The sequence below is a fragment of the Marmota monax genome, unplaced genomic scaffold, assembly GCF_021218885.2.
Source record: "Marmota monax isolate L192 unplaced genomic scaffold, Marmota_monax_Labrador192_F-V1.1 WCK01_AAM20220418_F8-fsc00068, whole genome shotgun sequence".
Classification (NCBI taxonomy): Eukaryota; Metazoa; Chordata; class Mammalia; order Rodentia; family Sciuridae; genus Marmota; species Marmota monax.
The window spans coordinates 8780857-8797281 of NW_026692352.1; the positions used below are offsets into that span (position 1 = coordinate 8780857).

The 16425-nt window shown below is 43.1% G+C and overlaps 1 protein-coding gene across 3 annotated transcripts in view; it reads right to left on the minus strand.

Moving 5' to 3' along the window:
- Positions 1-16425, minus strand: part of Tenm4 (teneurin transmembrane protein 4) — a 1383002-nt gene that overhangs the window by 83179 nt on the left and 1283398 nt on the right. For all 3 annotated transcript variants that reach the window (XM_058578572.1, XM_058578574.1, XM_058578573.1), the window contains one exon: positions 12189-12335. In XM_058578572.1, coding sequence (XP_058434555.1) covers positions 12189-12335 — 147 coding nt within the window. The remainder of the gene's footprint in view (positions 1-12188; positions 12336-16425) is intronic.

Here is a 16425-nt window from a genome sequence, read left to right on the forward strand (position 1 = left end):
GGCTCTGGGTGAGGATGCGGCAATGATGATGAAGGTGTGTGGCATCTCTCCCAGCTGCCAGGTGACCACATGGCCTGAGGCCTAGTCCTCTGCCTGTGGAGGCCCAACTCCCCCTCCTGTGAGTTGTCATTTGCAGGGATTCTCTTTACTGTAGGATGGCTTCTTCAGGACTGCATTATAGCAATACCATCTTCCCAAAGTGCAAAGGAAGAAATTCTACCGGATCACAGATTTTTGACCTCATTACCCCAAAGTACTTTTACAGACACCCAATAGAATGGCTTCAAATGAGACATGATCCCAGAGAACAGTGCCCAAAGTAGGGGACAGCAAGAGTCCAGGGTGATGGTCTGGGTTTTGCAGGCAGAGTGTGATGATGTGTATTCCTGCCTGGGTTCAAATTCTGGCTTTACTGCCTATTAGCTGTTTGACTTGGGATAACTGTTTCCACCACTTTGGTCACAGATCTCTTCTGGTCATCTGTTCCACCCTTAGCACTTAGTAGGCATACTTAAAAACATGATTGTTAAATGAATAAATGAAAACTGAATGAATTTATTCACAAAGGAAGAATGGGCTGAGAATAAATGCTAGTCTATAAAAGCCAGAAAACCATATCTTTAGTCAATTCCATTAAGCAACGTGAAAGGATCATGAGACACTGAGACTGAGGTTCAAGTCCTGCTGTTGTCCCTAAGATTGATCCTGGACAAGTTCCTGTACTTAATCTCCCTGAACCCCTGTCTCCTCATTAATAATGTGGAAGTACTGCTCAGATATCCACCTCCTTCTGTCTCCATGGAGTTCATTGTATAAAGGCTACTGCATATACCTTGACTAGACTGGGGCCCTGTCCTCCTCACTAGCTGTATGGCTGCAGGCAAACTTGTCCTGAAGCCCAGTTTTTTTTTTTTCTTTTTTTCCTTAAATAAATTAGGGACAAAAATTCCCTGCCTTTCTCTCCCATTTCTGCATGGCGTCTTAGAGCTTGTCACCTCTTTCATGGCAGCACAGTGAAAGAGCACATGGATTCCAGAGCCAGATGGTCTGGGATTCTAAAATCTGGGTTCTAAAACTTACCATTGTGTCACCGTGGGCAAGTCACTTAAACCCTCTGGTCTTGGTTTCTTACATCTCTTAATGGGGGTAATAGGAGTAAATGTCATATAGGTATTTGTTACTTATTTAAATGTGTAGTACTAGTCCACAAATAGTACCTGATACATAGTAGGTGCTTCATAAAGGTATCTTCCCTTCCTGATCCTGAACCTAGAACATGGCTCATCAGATGAAAGGCCATCCCTTCAGTCTCACCTGGCAGATTTAGTCTGGGACATGGGGGAAGGTCTCCCTTGCCCCAGCACTGTTCTGGGCCTTAACTTGTTGCTTCTGTCCCCACCCCAGATGCAACTGCCTGGCAAAGCACTGTCCTCTCCTGCAGTCGGCAGGCTCCATCACACATTCCTGGGCTGCCCCTGTCAGGCATTGCTTAAACACATAATTATAGCCCAAGCAGAGGGTTATTTGCATTCTGCTATTGATGTTAGCATGACAGATTCAGCTGCTGCATCCATAACTCTGCAGAAATGCTCCATTATTCAATCCCAGCGAGCAGGGATGTTGACCATTAAATCAGCTAGCACAATTGAAGGGCCGTGAAAAGTCATGGCTAATTTGAAATTTTATTAGCTCTTGCCTGCTCTTGTTTACCACCAAGGCAGTCCCTGGAAGCCAGTCTTTTACCTCTTTATAAACACTGCTTTGTGGCACTTGGGCAGAGCCACCTTCTGCTGAGGAGGAATGTCTGCTCTTGAGCCCTGGGTAAGGTTGGCCAGGAGTGGTGGTGGTGTTTATTAATATCAATGTTAAATTGATGATAAAGATAAATCACTGCATGCATCAAGTGCCACGCATTGTTCTTGCTAATATTTTATAAGGAATATGTCATTGAATTCTCCCATCCTATAAGGTAGCCATGGTTGTCACCCTCATTTTAGAGAAAAGAAACCAGAGGCTCAAAGTGGTAAAGTAACTTGGAGAAGATCATACAGATAGTTGGTGAAAGAGCTGACTCAGGATTTGAACTCAGTTCTTTCTGAGGTGTGGCATTTTCTTTGAGTTCCCCAGAGACACTTAGATGTTATGAGAACATGATTTTATGAATGTTACTGAAACACTATTCTTCATCATCCTGGGGAAATTCCATTCCAGAATGACTCTCCCCAGAACTATAATTTGACTATTCTCTCTGTCTTCTTCCCCAGACAATGAGCTCCCAGAGGTCCATTGCTGTGTGGTTCATTTCAATATCTCAGGGCCCAGAACTAAACCAGAACAAAGACTGTCCTCCACAAAGATCTGAAAAATGGATAAAGGACTTATCTAGTCCAGGGCTGCTTCTCTGATCTAGGATCAGAGTCACAGGACACTAGAGCTTAAGGGATCCTTTCACTGTGTCTTCAGTGGCATAGTGCACTGTGCTTAAGAGAGCCCTCTCTCAGGCAAACTGCCGGGATTGGGTCCTGATTCCCATGGAAGCTGTGTGACCTTGTACAAGCTGCTTAACTTCTTTAAACGTCAGGCGCTTATAAAGAGAGTCAGAGGAAGATGGTTAATTCCTTAAACTTACAATCTGCCCCTGTAGTCAGGAGTGAAGCACAAAACTTCTCTTGGGTGTCTTGTGACAATGAGACAAAGATTTTCCAGGGAACTGTTAGGCTGGCAATTTGTCTCTGAGCATATGACCCCAATACAGGCATGCTCCATGCAGTGAGTGAGATGCCGAACCACGAGCCCTTTAATGAGGACTTTTTTTTGTGAGTTCTGGCAGTTCTGCTTTAAGCTCTTAAAATAGTCTTCTTTCCCTTTCTCTCTAGTCTTTTCTTCGGGAATATTATTAAACGCTTAAAGGACTTTCAATCTTTCATGTCTCTCAATCTCTCTCTCAATTTCCATCCTTTTATCTGTGTCCCCTTCTGATTTATTTCCTCAGATCTGTATTCTACTTCACTTATCTTTCCTTTATTTGTGTCTGGTCTGCTGTTTAATTTGTCCTTTGGATCATTAATTTAAATTACCCATACTTAAAAATTTCCAGATAGTCTCTTTGGAATTTTTCTTTTTTCTTTGGAACTTTTCAAAACCTGCCTGTTTCATTCTTGATAGCATCCTCTTGCATCCTTATGTTTTTTTTTTAATATTTTTTAGTTATAGATGGATGCAATATTTTATTTCACTTATTCATTTTTATGTGATGCTGAGGATGGAACCCAGTGCCTCACATGTGTGAGGCAAGCGCTCTGCCACTGAGCCACAACCCTAGCACCCCCATCCTTATGGTTTTAAATATCATTGTATCTCTTTAGTCATTCGAAACTTATTATGTTATAGCCTCTCTCAGATTGTTACGTTCTTGGGAGTGGCAAGCTTTTTGTATTCTGCAGCTGTTGACTGCGGCCGGGGCCACTCATGTCCTGTGTGTTCTATGATTCTGCTTGTGATCCCCAGAGCAGCTTCCTTTTATACAGGTGATCTCATGTGGTTAAATGAACCCTCCGGAGTGGTTTCTGGTTATTTCTGTTTGCCACCTCAGAGGTACCATTAGTCTGGTTCATTTCAATATCTCAGGGCCCAGAACTAAACCAGAACAAAGACTTTGTTTCCCCTTTATTTTATTTATTTATATGTGGTGCTGAGATTTGAACCCAGTGCCTCACACATGCTAGGCAAGCACTCTGTCACTGAGCTACAACTGTAACCCAGGGGACCACATTTTGGGTAGAATGCTTAACAAAGTATTCTAGCGCCACTCTGGTAGGTAAGGACTTCAAGAGCTTTGTCGTGTAGGCTCTATTGCTTATAGCAGACTCTCCCTGCCTGCTGTCCTCTAGAACCAGGGCAGAGCCATGCCTCAGTGTCACTGCTCTAGTCGAGTGGGTAGTGTTTAGTCCCAGCCAGTGGGGCTCAGTTGCAATCGTCTTCCGTGAGTGTGCCCTGCCTCCTGGCTCTACGATCCTATCACACCTTGTATGCCTGCTGCTCTGACTTTCAATTATTGCTTCTGGGACCCAGGGTTCCCTGGTTTCCCCTTTGTTTTTTTGCTGAGTTCTTAAAAACAAGTTGCTGTGTCTTATAGTCAGAGGGTCCTGGTGATATTTTGGACATTTTGCTAGAAATAAAAGTCGCAGCAAAAGCGCTGAGCTTTGGTTCTATCATCAAACCTATCATCAAACTTAGTTTGCAGAGATGCTGTGGGGATTAGGTGAGGTCAGGCATGTGAAGCACTTGATAAGGAACATATGGTAAGTAGCACATAAGTAAGGATTTGGCAAGTTACAGATATCAGCAGCTCCTGGCCAGTTGCTTCCGTGACCTGGTATCCTGGTAACAGTGCTGCCATTTGGCCTTGGCCCTCCATATGCACACATCCAGGACAGCCTTTTTGGATACAGTTTGGCCTTAGAGAATGGAATTGGATGAACACAGCCATAACAACACACATATAAATTAGGGCAGTGGAGATCTTGGGGGAATTATAGATTGTGGTTCTCTGAAATGGACGTGTCACACGAATGGTGCTCTTATGAGAGACACCAGGACTGTGGAATTGTTCACTGAATGTTTTGCAGGTTAGATTACTGCCAGGTCAGGGGTTCTGCCTGATTACACTATGCTGTCCTAATCATACATAAAACAAATAGTTTCTGAATAGTAAATGTGGGAAAAACTTCCACCAATAGAGACAATCATATTTAAACAAGGTACATATTTTTAAAGTGAATAGGCACCCCCCCAAATAATTTTCAAAGGTTGCGTTTTACAAAACCAGTTTCTGTGGAAAACCCTCTTTATGTTTTTGAATGTAGCATATGGAATCCTGAAACGATGCATATGTGCTCTCTGGTAAGGGAAGTCTTTTACAATTTAATTTTCTTAGGCATAAATGACAAAGTTTAGAAGATTTGTATTAAAAGGAAAAGGTTTGCTTTGGGTAGAGAAAAATAAATTCTGGGGAAAACTAGAAACACATCAATACATAGTTTTGGGGAATTTCTAGTTTGGCTGGTTTGGAAACACACTTTCCAGGTACCTCATACCTCAATTCTATATTACACATAAGTTGGTTGACTTACAAATTGTCAATGTTTCATATGTTTGCTGTTTTCATTAAGAGACTCTCATTTAACAGCAGGAAAAAATCAGGAAAATAGGGAGGATTTTCCTCTATTTCCTTCTAATTTTAAGTAAATCCCTCCTAAATCCTAAGCCCCAACTTTTGGGAAAGAATATTTTCCCCTCAGAAATTTCTTTTTCCTTTGACGTCCCCACCCCTTCTAGGTTGCTCTATCGATTGTGTGTATTGCCACCCAAGAATCTCTTCAGATGCCTGAACTACAGTATGCTCACCTAATACCCAGGTGACATGCCCTGCCAGCCTTTCAGGATGACTGAGATGTTCCTGGGTTGTAGAGAGTAAAGGAGTTAGTCAGTGAGGAAAGTTTTAGTGTCCTTCTCCTGCTGCGGCCATTACCCAGAGCTCTGCACATAGGCATTGGGGCACAGAGATGAATCAAGTCCTCTGCTGCTGCTTGGCCCTTCTCCAGATACATAGTTGCAGTCCTGCCTGGAAGTAGCTTCCCCTATATGATCTTGACAGCTGCCAGCAAGGAGTGGGACCTCTGTGACTTGTCTCTCGCTCTCAGGTCAGTGTCCTCCTTGGTCAGGAGAAAGGTGGACAGGACAGCCTCCAGGCTGTTGGGCTCTCTGACAGTCACCTCCTGACCTTCATATGTCCTCAGCACCCTTTCCCTCAGGGCTGACTTGCTGTGATTTTCCCAGAAAGTGTGCAGGAGATTTCTACTAAATGTGGTGGCTTGACTAACTTTCCCATCTTTACAAACAAGGACCTGGAGGCTCGGGATACATGATTTTACCTGATATTGTACTGCTAGAGAAATGGTGGAGCTGGGAATTTGCTCTCACCCAATTGTTAGGCAAGCTCCACAGTCTACAACTCTTTATAGCAATGCTTCAGCTATTCTTGTTCCCCCAGCCCTGTCCCCACTCCTTGCGGGGAGGAACTGACTTGTTTACTTTTGAATTTCAAATGCATAGCACAGAACCTTGAAGTAAGCATCATATCTGTTAAATATGAACAAATGCATAAATGATTGAGTGAGGATTCCAAATCAAGCAGCTCAATCAGTTTGGCAGGGCCCAGGGCCAGACCATGTAATGGAATCCATTCCCTGCAGGAAGTGCTCATCCCTTTCCTTGGAAAGGAGCAAGGAGGACAAGCCTGGTATGTTTATTTGGCACCATTGTGTGGCTGGTGGGCCCTGTGTTAGGTACCTGACATGTAGAAATAAAGGAGTGTCACCGCCAAAGAATTTAGTGCCATAGGTTAGTCAGCCAAGAGAGAACTGGGAAAGAAGGAAGCTCAGAGTTCTGGAAGCCTCAAGTGGGGAACCCAACTCAGGATAGGGATGGGACATTTCCTGGAAGAGAGAATGCTAAAATGTAAACCAGGAGGATAGATAAGTGCTTAGTAAACCTGTACTGTAGTTGTTTGATTCATCAAATTGCGGGTCACATGAACGGGTTATAACAAGCCTATCAGTCTTTTTGCAGGCTTACCCATTCCCCTGGCTGGACAGCCCATCAGCCAACCTCAACCCGCTGTTGTCTGCTGTCTGAACACAGAGCTGTTTTACTATAGGCCACGAGCAGCATCTGGGAGGCCCTGGGGAGAGAGGGTGGAATGCGCGTCTCCTTTCTATACACATCTGGGAGAAGTTTTTGTCATTCTCTGTAATAAATTCTGTGCCTTCTTTCAAAAAGCTTACAAAATCTTTATCTGCTCTTTGGAACACAAGATTTTTAAAGGTCAATTTCTCTCTTGTCTCTTATCATGAGAAGCGTGGTTTAGAGATAGTCTGAAGGGTGACCAAATTCTATGGCTTTTTGTGAACTCTCCATTCCTGCAATGGGAGATGGGGAGGAGAAGGGAGGACAGAAAGCTTTCTTCTGTTTTCCTGAAATTTCTCATTCTAGGTTGCTCTATCAATTGTGTGTATTGCCACCCATGATTGTTTTTCATGGGGCCAAGAGCATCTAAGAGATTATCTTACCTTGAAGCTGCTTAAAGATCCTTTATCAAAAGAGGTCTGGCTGTTTAAATTCCAGTGGAGTTTTTATTCTGGTATGCTCTTTTTAAACACAGTTTCCATCCATTCCTTGCTCTCCCACTGATCCACTATGTGACTTTGAGCAAATCATTGCAGCTTACTGAGATTCAGTAACCCTACATGTAAATGTCTGCCTGCAAGTTTATTGTGAGACTCTTTCAATGATGGCTATTATTTTCCTTTATGTACGTTTGGATTGTTTTTTTCAGTCTAGCAATGAGCATGTAACAGTTTGGAATATAGATTTTAGCAAAGAAAATGAAAAAAGTCAAAATCCTCTATTATATGGAGACTTTTAGTGAAAAAAAGTAGAATATTATGGAAAGCATAATTCCAATTTTAAAAGTACTTATTTATATACAAATATATATTTTGTAATAACTATCACGTTTCTCTACTTGCAAGTGGAAAGGAACAGGAGGGAGAACTGATATTCGCAGGTGATGGTGGAAGTCTTAGAGAAGTTGAGTAATCCTCCCAAGGTCACACAGTCAACAAACAGGGGGCCAGGAATTGAATGCAGAGAATCTCAGTACAGATCCTGCATTTTAAATCTCTGTGCTATGTTGCCTCTAAGGCACCTTAGACATATAACCTATAATCCTGATCACAAACTTGTGGGTAGAGATTATTATCCCCATAGTCACTTAGCATAGGAGGGCCACTCTTTGACCATCTCTGAAATGGGCATAAGAGCATCTTTGTGAGAGGGTCAGTGTGCATCTAATGAGAAGATGCTTTTGACAGCACTTCAACAAGGGCTTCACAAATAGGGTGCCATGAAAACAGGGCACACTGTCTTTGGCAAGTGGGGCACAGGGAGGGATTCACATTGAGGGGGTGAGTCAGGGGCACTGTGCCTGCTCTGCTGGCTCCTCTTACCACTTAGTTCCCCCAGGGTGAAATCTGACCATTTGCTGGATGTATTGGGCAGCTCCAACAAAAAAATCAGGAGACTGGCACTTACTAAGTCACATCCAGGATCTGTTTTCCATTTTTAAATCCAGACAATGACCATACATGAAGACAAAAACAAACCAATAAAGCTGCTCCCAACTCAGCCACATTGAATAACATTTTTTTTTTTGTCTCACAGTTTAAAAAGTCTTAAACAGCATTCTCAATGAATCTTGAAATTCAAGTTTAATTTGAAAAAGGGTTGCTTTAAACCTACCAAGATGGGAAAGAAGAGAAAATGGGAGTTATCTGACAAATGAGGGGCTGCGGTGGTTTTTGATGGAGCCACATGTCTGAGGTCTGGCACAGTGAAAAGCTCTGCTCAGATGGCAGCATATTTTGCCACTGGCCACCCACATGACCTGGGCAACACACGAGGAAGCCTTTGTTTCCTCATGATAAGGAAATAGAAAGGGGATAATCATACCACATTCATCATAGTGTGGCTCAGTGGATGAACAATCGCTTGGCACGCTGTAAAAGGACACCTAAGTTACTGTACTGTGCCACAGCCCACTTAGTCTGAGGAGCGCTCACTGCATTTCTAGGAGGAGAGGGCACTAGGAGAAGGTGGGGGGCTCCAGGCTCACCAGGCCATGTGCCATGACTCGCATTTGGGGTCTGAGTCTGGTCTGGTCTGTGTTAATGACTTTCCGTGTGACTGTGAAGTATGTGATGTCACCTCCCCTTTCTGGGCTCCAGTTTCCCTGTCTGTAACATGCAGGGGAGAAGGAGGAGGAGCTGAAGTTGATTTCTCAGATGTCCCTTCTGGCCCTGTTACTCAACATTAAACTCTGCTAATTCCTTCTTCAGGCCCTTGAGTCATTTCAACCATGAACAACCACTCAGCAAGACTCTAACAGTATTTCCTTCCACTCTAAATTATGTATCTGGGATTATGCTGCATTCACTGTCATGGCTGAAATAAAAGCACTTATTTCATTCTGACTCCATTAGATTTAGTCATTTGAATGACAATTTCTTCCTGTGAGCTTCCTGAAGGAGAAAGACTGGGCCATGTTCACTGGTCCTCATATCCCCTCAGGAAAGAGCATGGGGCCTTGAGACAGCAGGGTCCCAAAACGTGTGGTGCTCAACTGCACTGAAAAGAGCCTGATGCTAAATGTGGCCCACGCTCACGTTCCTCATGTAGGGCACTCTGTTTTCCCTTCCCAAACTGTCTCTGTAGGCAAGGCCAGTGAGGATGAGTTTTGCCTGTCTCTGGTCCTATATCTATTTCATATGTGCCCCCCTGAGAAGCAGGGGCCCCCTGCACCTTCCTCTGGTCTTCCCCAATGGATGGAGAGATCACTGAATCAAGAGGATCTCAAAGTGAGATGTTTCCTCATTTCACAGTTGAGAACCCAAGGCCAAAAATTCTTGATAATCCATCCTACCCAGATGGTTGTATTTCTAATCACAACAACTCATGGAAGTTCTTCCTGGATGGACTGGAAGCCCATTGGGACAGGGACCATGTTACTATTTCCAGGAGGGCACCCAGACACCTGATAACATCAGGTGAATAAGTGGCTGCTCTTTCAACACAGTATCCCACTGTATTGCAATTACCTGCTGTTTCCCTCTTCTCCCCCTCTAGATCACAAACTTGGCACAGGCAGGGTCTGTGTCTTATTTATCTCTGAAATCCTAGTACACTGGACAGGACTTGGTGTAGTGTAGATACTCAGTTTACATTTGTTGAGGCAGTAAATGAAATCACATTTCCATGCTATTGTATAGCGTTGCTAAAATGGATGTATAAACTCAACATGCTCCAAAAAATGTAAGAGGTATATTTTCCTACAATTGGGGATTTTCTGATCATTCTTTTCTACTTCCTGCTGGCTCACCTCTGAGAGCAGATGGAGTAGGATCCAATCCCCTGGGGTTGGGCTCAGCCCCATTTCCTATGACAAAAGGCTCTTCCACCAAAGCAGTGGGGCTTTGGGCTACTGTGTGCCCAGGCCATATGCAACCAGTGGTGGGCTCCAATGCTGGGAGGGCTGGCTCTGAAGTGTGGCAGACAAGTTATACTGGAATTGGATTTCAAGGAAAGAATAAATGAACCCTGTTCTATAAGCCAGTCTTGCATGCATGTTAGAGGAGAGTGTGCTCTTTCTCCACATTTCCCAAATACATTCAGTTTTTTACTGCCCAGATGTTCAACAGCTGTTTGAAGGCGTTGGCCAAGATACTGAACTCTTGAGAAGGGAATGACTTCATGGTGCGGCTGCTCTCCCCTTCTCTTCTATTACAAGGGTGTGACTGTTTGTCATTGGCATGGTGCCCACAAATGCAAAGGGAAGGGGATGCTGGGCAAATCATGCAGATAATATAGGCTGATGTCTCTTCCCTATGAAGAGCAAATGAGATTGTTCTTTATCTTGCCTGAAAGCAGCAATTCTCAATGCCCTTCCCTGCTCTGCCCTGACTTTCCCCATGATGGTCTTTCTAAATGGAAAGTTCTTTCCTTTCCAAGAAACCCCTTCCTATTCAAGTATCAACTTCCTGATGAATGTTTTCCTACTCTCCCCACAACCAACATAAAACCCCATAATAGCACTTATCACAGAACATGAATGTTCAACTTTGGGCCTCTTTCCCTCACTTGAGCTCCTGGGGTACAGGGACAGGAGTTAATCATCTCTGTACCTGGCAAGAGTCCTAGTCCCATCATAGAAACTCTGGATATTTATGCAGCACAAGAATTAATAAACTCCACAAGTTTCAGGTTGATTAAGGGCCATTTCAATACTGTAAGACCTCAGAAGAACATGCACCTACTGTTGTCTTGCTATTAAGACCAATGTCAGTCCCAAGCTCCTGGTTGACAGTTACTCCACTAGGCCCAGACCTGTGTGCATCAGACCTGGCTGCCTTCTGATTTGGGAAGTAGGCAGAAGGACTGAAGGGAATCTCAGATAATAACCAGTACTTTGAAACAGCCATTTCTGGCTACAAATGAACCAGAGCAATATTACACACTTGGCTTTCTAATTCTTATAATGCTTTCAGATTTTAGAAATACCCTAGGAAAAAAAATTTCCAAAGATTGGGGTGCTGAGTTTCTGCTTTGTTGACTTACTGCTCTGTAGTATACTAGAAAGTACCTTGGTATAAAGAGAAGGTAGCTGCAGAAACAACTCCAGACAACAGTTGGGGCATCATTAGAAAAGAATGGTTAATTGTCCTGATGTTCTTTTCCATATCTTTATCCTTTTCTTTTCCTAATAATCCCTTGAGATCCGTAGAACAGGCGTCATCCAGGTGGCAAAGTAGAATACATTCTGGTTGTATTTATGCAAGTTTATACAACAGAGAAATGAAGCCTAATTGTATGTCTATTATAAAAACTGGAATGGCCCTCATGGTCCAACTGCTCCATCTTCTACATAGGGAGAATGAAGCCCAGAGACAATAAGTAGCTCACTAAGGATTGCACAGGGAGTCAAAGTCAGAGTTGGAATTAGAACCCAGGTCTTTCCATTCTCAGATAATGAAAGTTCCCCAAGACTAGCCTCTCATTCTTTGGGTTTTAATTACCTAGCACTTGAAAAAAATCCAAAGCAAAGGCAAATTCTATGGCATACCCAGAGGGACAGAGGGTATGGAGGTAATGGTGTTCCCCAAATCAGAGAAGAGCCCTTCATCAAAGGTAATCCAACATCCTTTCCCGGGAGGAGCAGCCTCAACAGCTTTTGCCACACAGAACTGGATGGCCTCTTCTTAGCACCTCCAGGGAGGAGCTCATAACTTTGCCAGGCAACTCATCCCACTGTTGAATTATGGGGAAACTCTTTTTTCTATGTACCTTCTTCTCTATCCTGGCTGCTGGATGCCAATTAATTTCATTTATGTTAGTTAATTTTAAAGAATCCAAATGGAACAACTATTGACATTGTACTCAATCCTTAAGCCACATATATAGTTCTTGCTTGCCCAGTGGCCCCCCCTGACTGCACAGCTGGTGTGGAAGCCTGTTAACTCAGTAACGCCACTTGCCCCTGGAGCTGCTGGGGCCCATAGGTGCCAGAGCCCTACCTCCATCGTTGTCTTTGCTGTCTCCACAGGCGGTTTCCATGGAAGTGTCACAGCCTGCTCCTCTCCAGCCCAGCTGGCAGACGCAGTGCCACCCATTCAGGTCCAAGGTACATCTGCCGTTGCCATTGCACAACCCAGGACAACCTTCTGCAAGACAAAGGATACAGAGTCGAGGTCTGCTCACGCACCACCAGACTGCCTTCCCACACAGCCACTCTGCCAGCAGTTCACACTGTGCCTCCACATCCATTAGCACATCAGTGCCACAGTAGACCAGGAAGACAGGTGGCATTAAGGCCTGCCACTTCATAGAGAAGGCAACTGAGACTCAGAGGCAAAGGGACTTGCTAAGGTTGCAGGCAGAAGTAGCAGGGATAGGTCTGGAACCCACACCCTCTGCTTCTACATCTCTCCCCTTCATGGTGATTGGATTCTGGGGCTGCAGACAGTGGGTAGAGGCCTGGTTCAATCTGACCAGAGGAGTTTCTGCACAGGCCTTGCTCCTTATTCCTTCTCCTGTGCTCCCCTTTGTTCTGACTGCTGTCTGGAACAAAGGAAACATCTCTCTGTTTATTCCTCTTGTCCCTTGGCACTTCTGGACTCAACTCTAAAGGGTTCTTCTTTTTTCAACTCTTGTTACTAGGTCAATTTTATTGGACCTCAGGCTTTTGACTTATTTTGTTCTATTTTCCCCTAAGCCACTGTCTTTGTTTTGAGGACTTATGTCTTTTTCTTACCATCTTGTCTACGTTATACTTTGAAGAGGGCTCTGCACCCAGAGGCGCTCCATAACTATGGTGAGAGAGACAAACTTGTGCTGTCTGCAAGTGCCAACGCAGGTCAGGTAGGCTGCTCTGCTTCTATTTTGTGCATCTGTATATCTATTTGCCCACCTGTCACTTATTCAGCACCTTCTCCAGGTTAGTGCTATAGGCTCAGAGATGAATAAGACTTAGATCTTATTCTTGAGGAGCATGCAGTCTATCAAAGGATGCAAATTTGAATAAGCAAAAAAATTCACTGTGAAGTATCTTAAGAGAGACCTAAAAGATATGGGAACTGAACAGGTGTAGCCATCTGCAAGGGCTGCAGGTGACTTAATCAAGATGGCCAGGCAATATTTAGTCTGTGCTGGTTCTTTGACTCTAGGACCAGGTGGTGAGTCTAAAACTTTATTGCTCTAAGGACTTTTGATTGTTGACTGATACTCCAACGGCGAAGAAAAGAACATGTTCATTTTCACTTGAGATGGGCAACAGAGAGACCGATCAATCTGGGCACTGTGTTTTCCATGTAAAGGAAGAAACAACTGTTGAGTGTTTCTCCAAGCCTAGGAGGTATTCCTCTAGAGGTTTTGGAGCAGATGTAGAATATGTGATCTTTGCCCAGTAGAAGCTATTGGGAAAAAAGAAAAGCCATCAGCATGGCTACCCCCAAAAATGATTAAAAAGTAAGTTGTGAACGTGGGTCCTAGGAGAAGTGCTGTGATGTGCAGGGGTTACTGGGACACCGTCTCGACAGTCAGCTTTGGCCATCCCTAGTGATCTAAGCATTTGCAGTCTCCCTGTCCCCAATTAGTCTTATTTAAATTTTTGTCCATCCAGCTGGGAGTTGCTTTTAATTAAAGCTCATTTATATTTGGGTTAGTCTTGAAGGAAGACAGGTCTGATCTTTAAAAATGGTAGCAAACTGGGCTGGGGTTGTGGCTCAGTGGTAGAGTGCTCGCCTAGCACACATGAGGCACTGGGTTTGATCCTCAGCACCACATAAAAATGAAATAAAGATATTGTGTCCACCTACAACTAAAAAATAAATTTAAAAAATGGTGGCAGACTGATTTATTGTACTCTGCTATATCCTCCTATCAGAACATCTTCTGTCTAAGAGCACAAGTATCGAGCCATATCAAAGGCTGGGTCTACCACCCAGTGGCTGTGATTCAGCATGTTATTCACTTTCTTCTTACTTGTCATGCAGTGGTACTGGGATGGCTAAGACCAGGAATACATGATGCGTGAAACCTGGTACACAGCAAAACCCTCTACCTCTCTTTATTTTCTTTCTATTTGGGAGAAGGTATATCATATCCTAAGTTGTTATTCTAACCTCAGGTAGAGCTCAGAAAACAAAATAGGAAACAGAGGCAGTTACCTAGATCAGAATGAGCCAACTTGTCCTGTGAAGGTCCACACAGAATAAGTTTAGCCTTGTGAGCCATAGGGAATCTGTTCTAAATACTTACTCTGGCACTGTAGCTTGAAAGCAGATGCACATAATTTATAAATGCATAAACACCACTGTGTTCCTGTAAAACTTCATTTACAAAAGCAAGTAATGGGCCTGATATGGTGTATTGGCTGTAATATGCCAACTCCTGGTTGAAACGCTTCAGGACAGTGATCATAGGCTGGGGATCTACTATGGCTGGCCGCTGCACGAGGTATTTTGAATGGATTATTTCTAAAGTAACTAACTTTTGTTAAAAATTTTCAGGGAAATTCCAATTCCATACTATGTAATCCTAAATTTTTAATAAAAACCGTGTATCATAATAGTAGGGGCTTCAGAGCTGGACAAACCTTATTTCAAATTCTAGTGCCATTGTTTTACTTCCTACTCATGTGATGACTGGCAAATTAACTCTAAGCTTCAGTTTTCTCATCTGTAAAATGGAGATAATACCCAATTCAAAGAGTTGATGAGATGATTAAATGAGATAACATGCACCACTTATTTAGCACAGTGGGTATCATAAATAGGCATTTAATAAATGGCAGCTGTTATTAGATTTTTTTAAAAAAACTTTGTATGACTCCAAACTGTGTCAATGTTTGAATCTGAATCTATGGTCTTCAGAAGTACAAACCCTGCTAAAGAGAGGAGATAACCCAGTGACAAGGTCCTGGGGTCAGCATGCAATGCAGAGGGCAGGGCCATACGTCCCAGAACGAGACCTACCATCTCATGCTTCCCTAGCAGATAATTTCTATTAGAAATTATTTTAAATATTCTTAAGTGAATAATGCAATTAGTTTAATGGTTTCACTCCCTCAGTTAGAAAGTAAACTTCAAAAAGAAAACTTCAGGCCAGGGGTGTGGCACACACCTGTAATCCCAGCAGCTCAGGAGGCTAAAGCAGGAGGATCACAAGTTCAAAGCCAGCCTCAGCAACTTAGTGAGGCCCTAAGCAACTCAGTGAGACCCTGTCTCAAAATAAAACATAAAAAAGGCCTGGGGATGTGGCTCAGTGGTTAAGCACCCCTGGGTTCAATCCCCCATTCCAAGACAAAACAAAAAACAAACAAACAAAACCCTACCATTGGGCCTAATCCAGTACTTGCACATAGTAGGCACTTAATATGTACTTGGTGAAATGAATCAATGGATGAGAAAAGAGATAGATTCTGGTACCTCTGTCTAACCTGTGGGAGTTGGGAAGCCAACTTTTCCTCTTTTGGTCTCAATTTCTTAATTTATAAAATAAGGTTTTAGACGAGATGATCTATTATGTCCTTCTAGAACAACTGACCCAATAGTAAAGGTCAAAACATCATTAGGTTCAGTGGTTCTATGCTTAAATTCAACTCAGCATTTACTGGATGCCAGACCTTGTGTTAATTTATGGGTATAAGGAGATGAGATATATCAAGAATTTTATATTCTATCTATACCTTGCTTTGTTCCAGGCAGGATTTAAATTTGGTTTTACAATCTTTTTTTAATATTTATTTTTTAGTTGTAGTTGGACTCAGTATCTTTATTTATTTTTATGTGGTGCTGAGGATCAAACCCAGGGCCTTGCATGTGCTAGGCGAGTGCTCTACCACTGAGCCACAACCTCAGCCCGGTTTTATAATCTTAAACAATACTTCCCTCATTTTGTGAAATACTAGTTCTAAGAGGTCCTCAGAAAGAGACATTTGTAGTCAAATAAGGTCAGAAAATATTGCATCCCATATTTTTATCTTAGAAAGTCACACTGAATGTTACTATGTTTATTAAAGAAACCTGCTTATTTGATTATTGGAGCATTTTCTAATTTGACTTCAGAATTCTTCTTCCACATAACCCTGTAATATTCTATTCCATGACACCCCCTTTGGGAGCCCTGCTCTTGTGCACTTCTCTGGGTGCCTAATGTGCACATTCTGCGTGACTCTGAGGCTGTCTGCAGGGTCAGTTGTTCCCAGGGAAGGAAAGGGAAGCTTTCAATATGGAACCACAGGGATACTTTGTC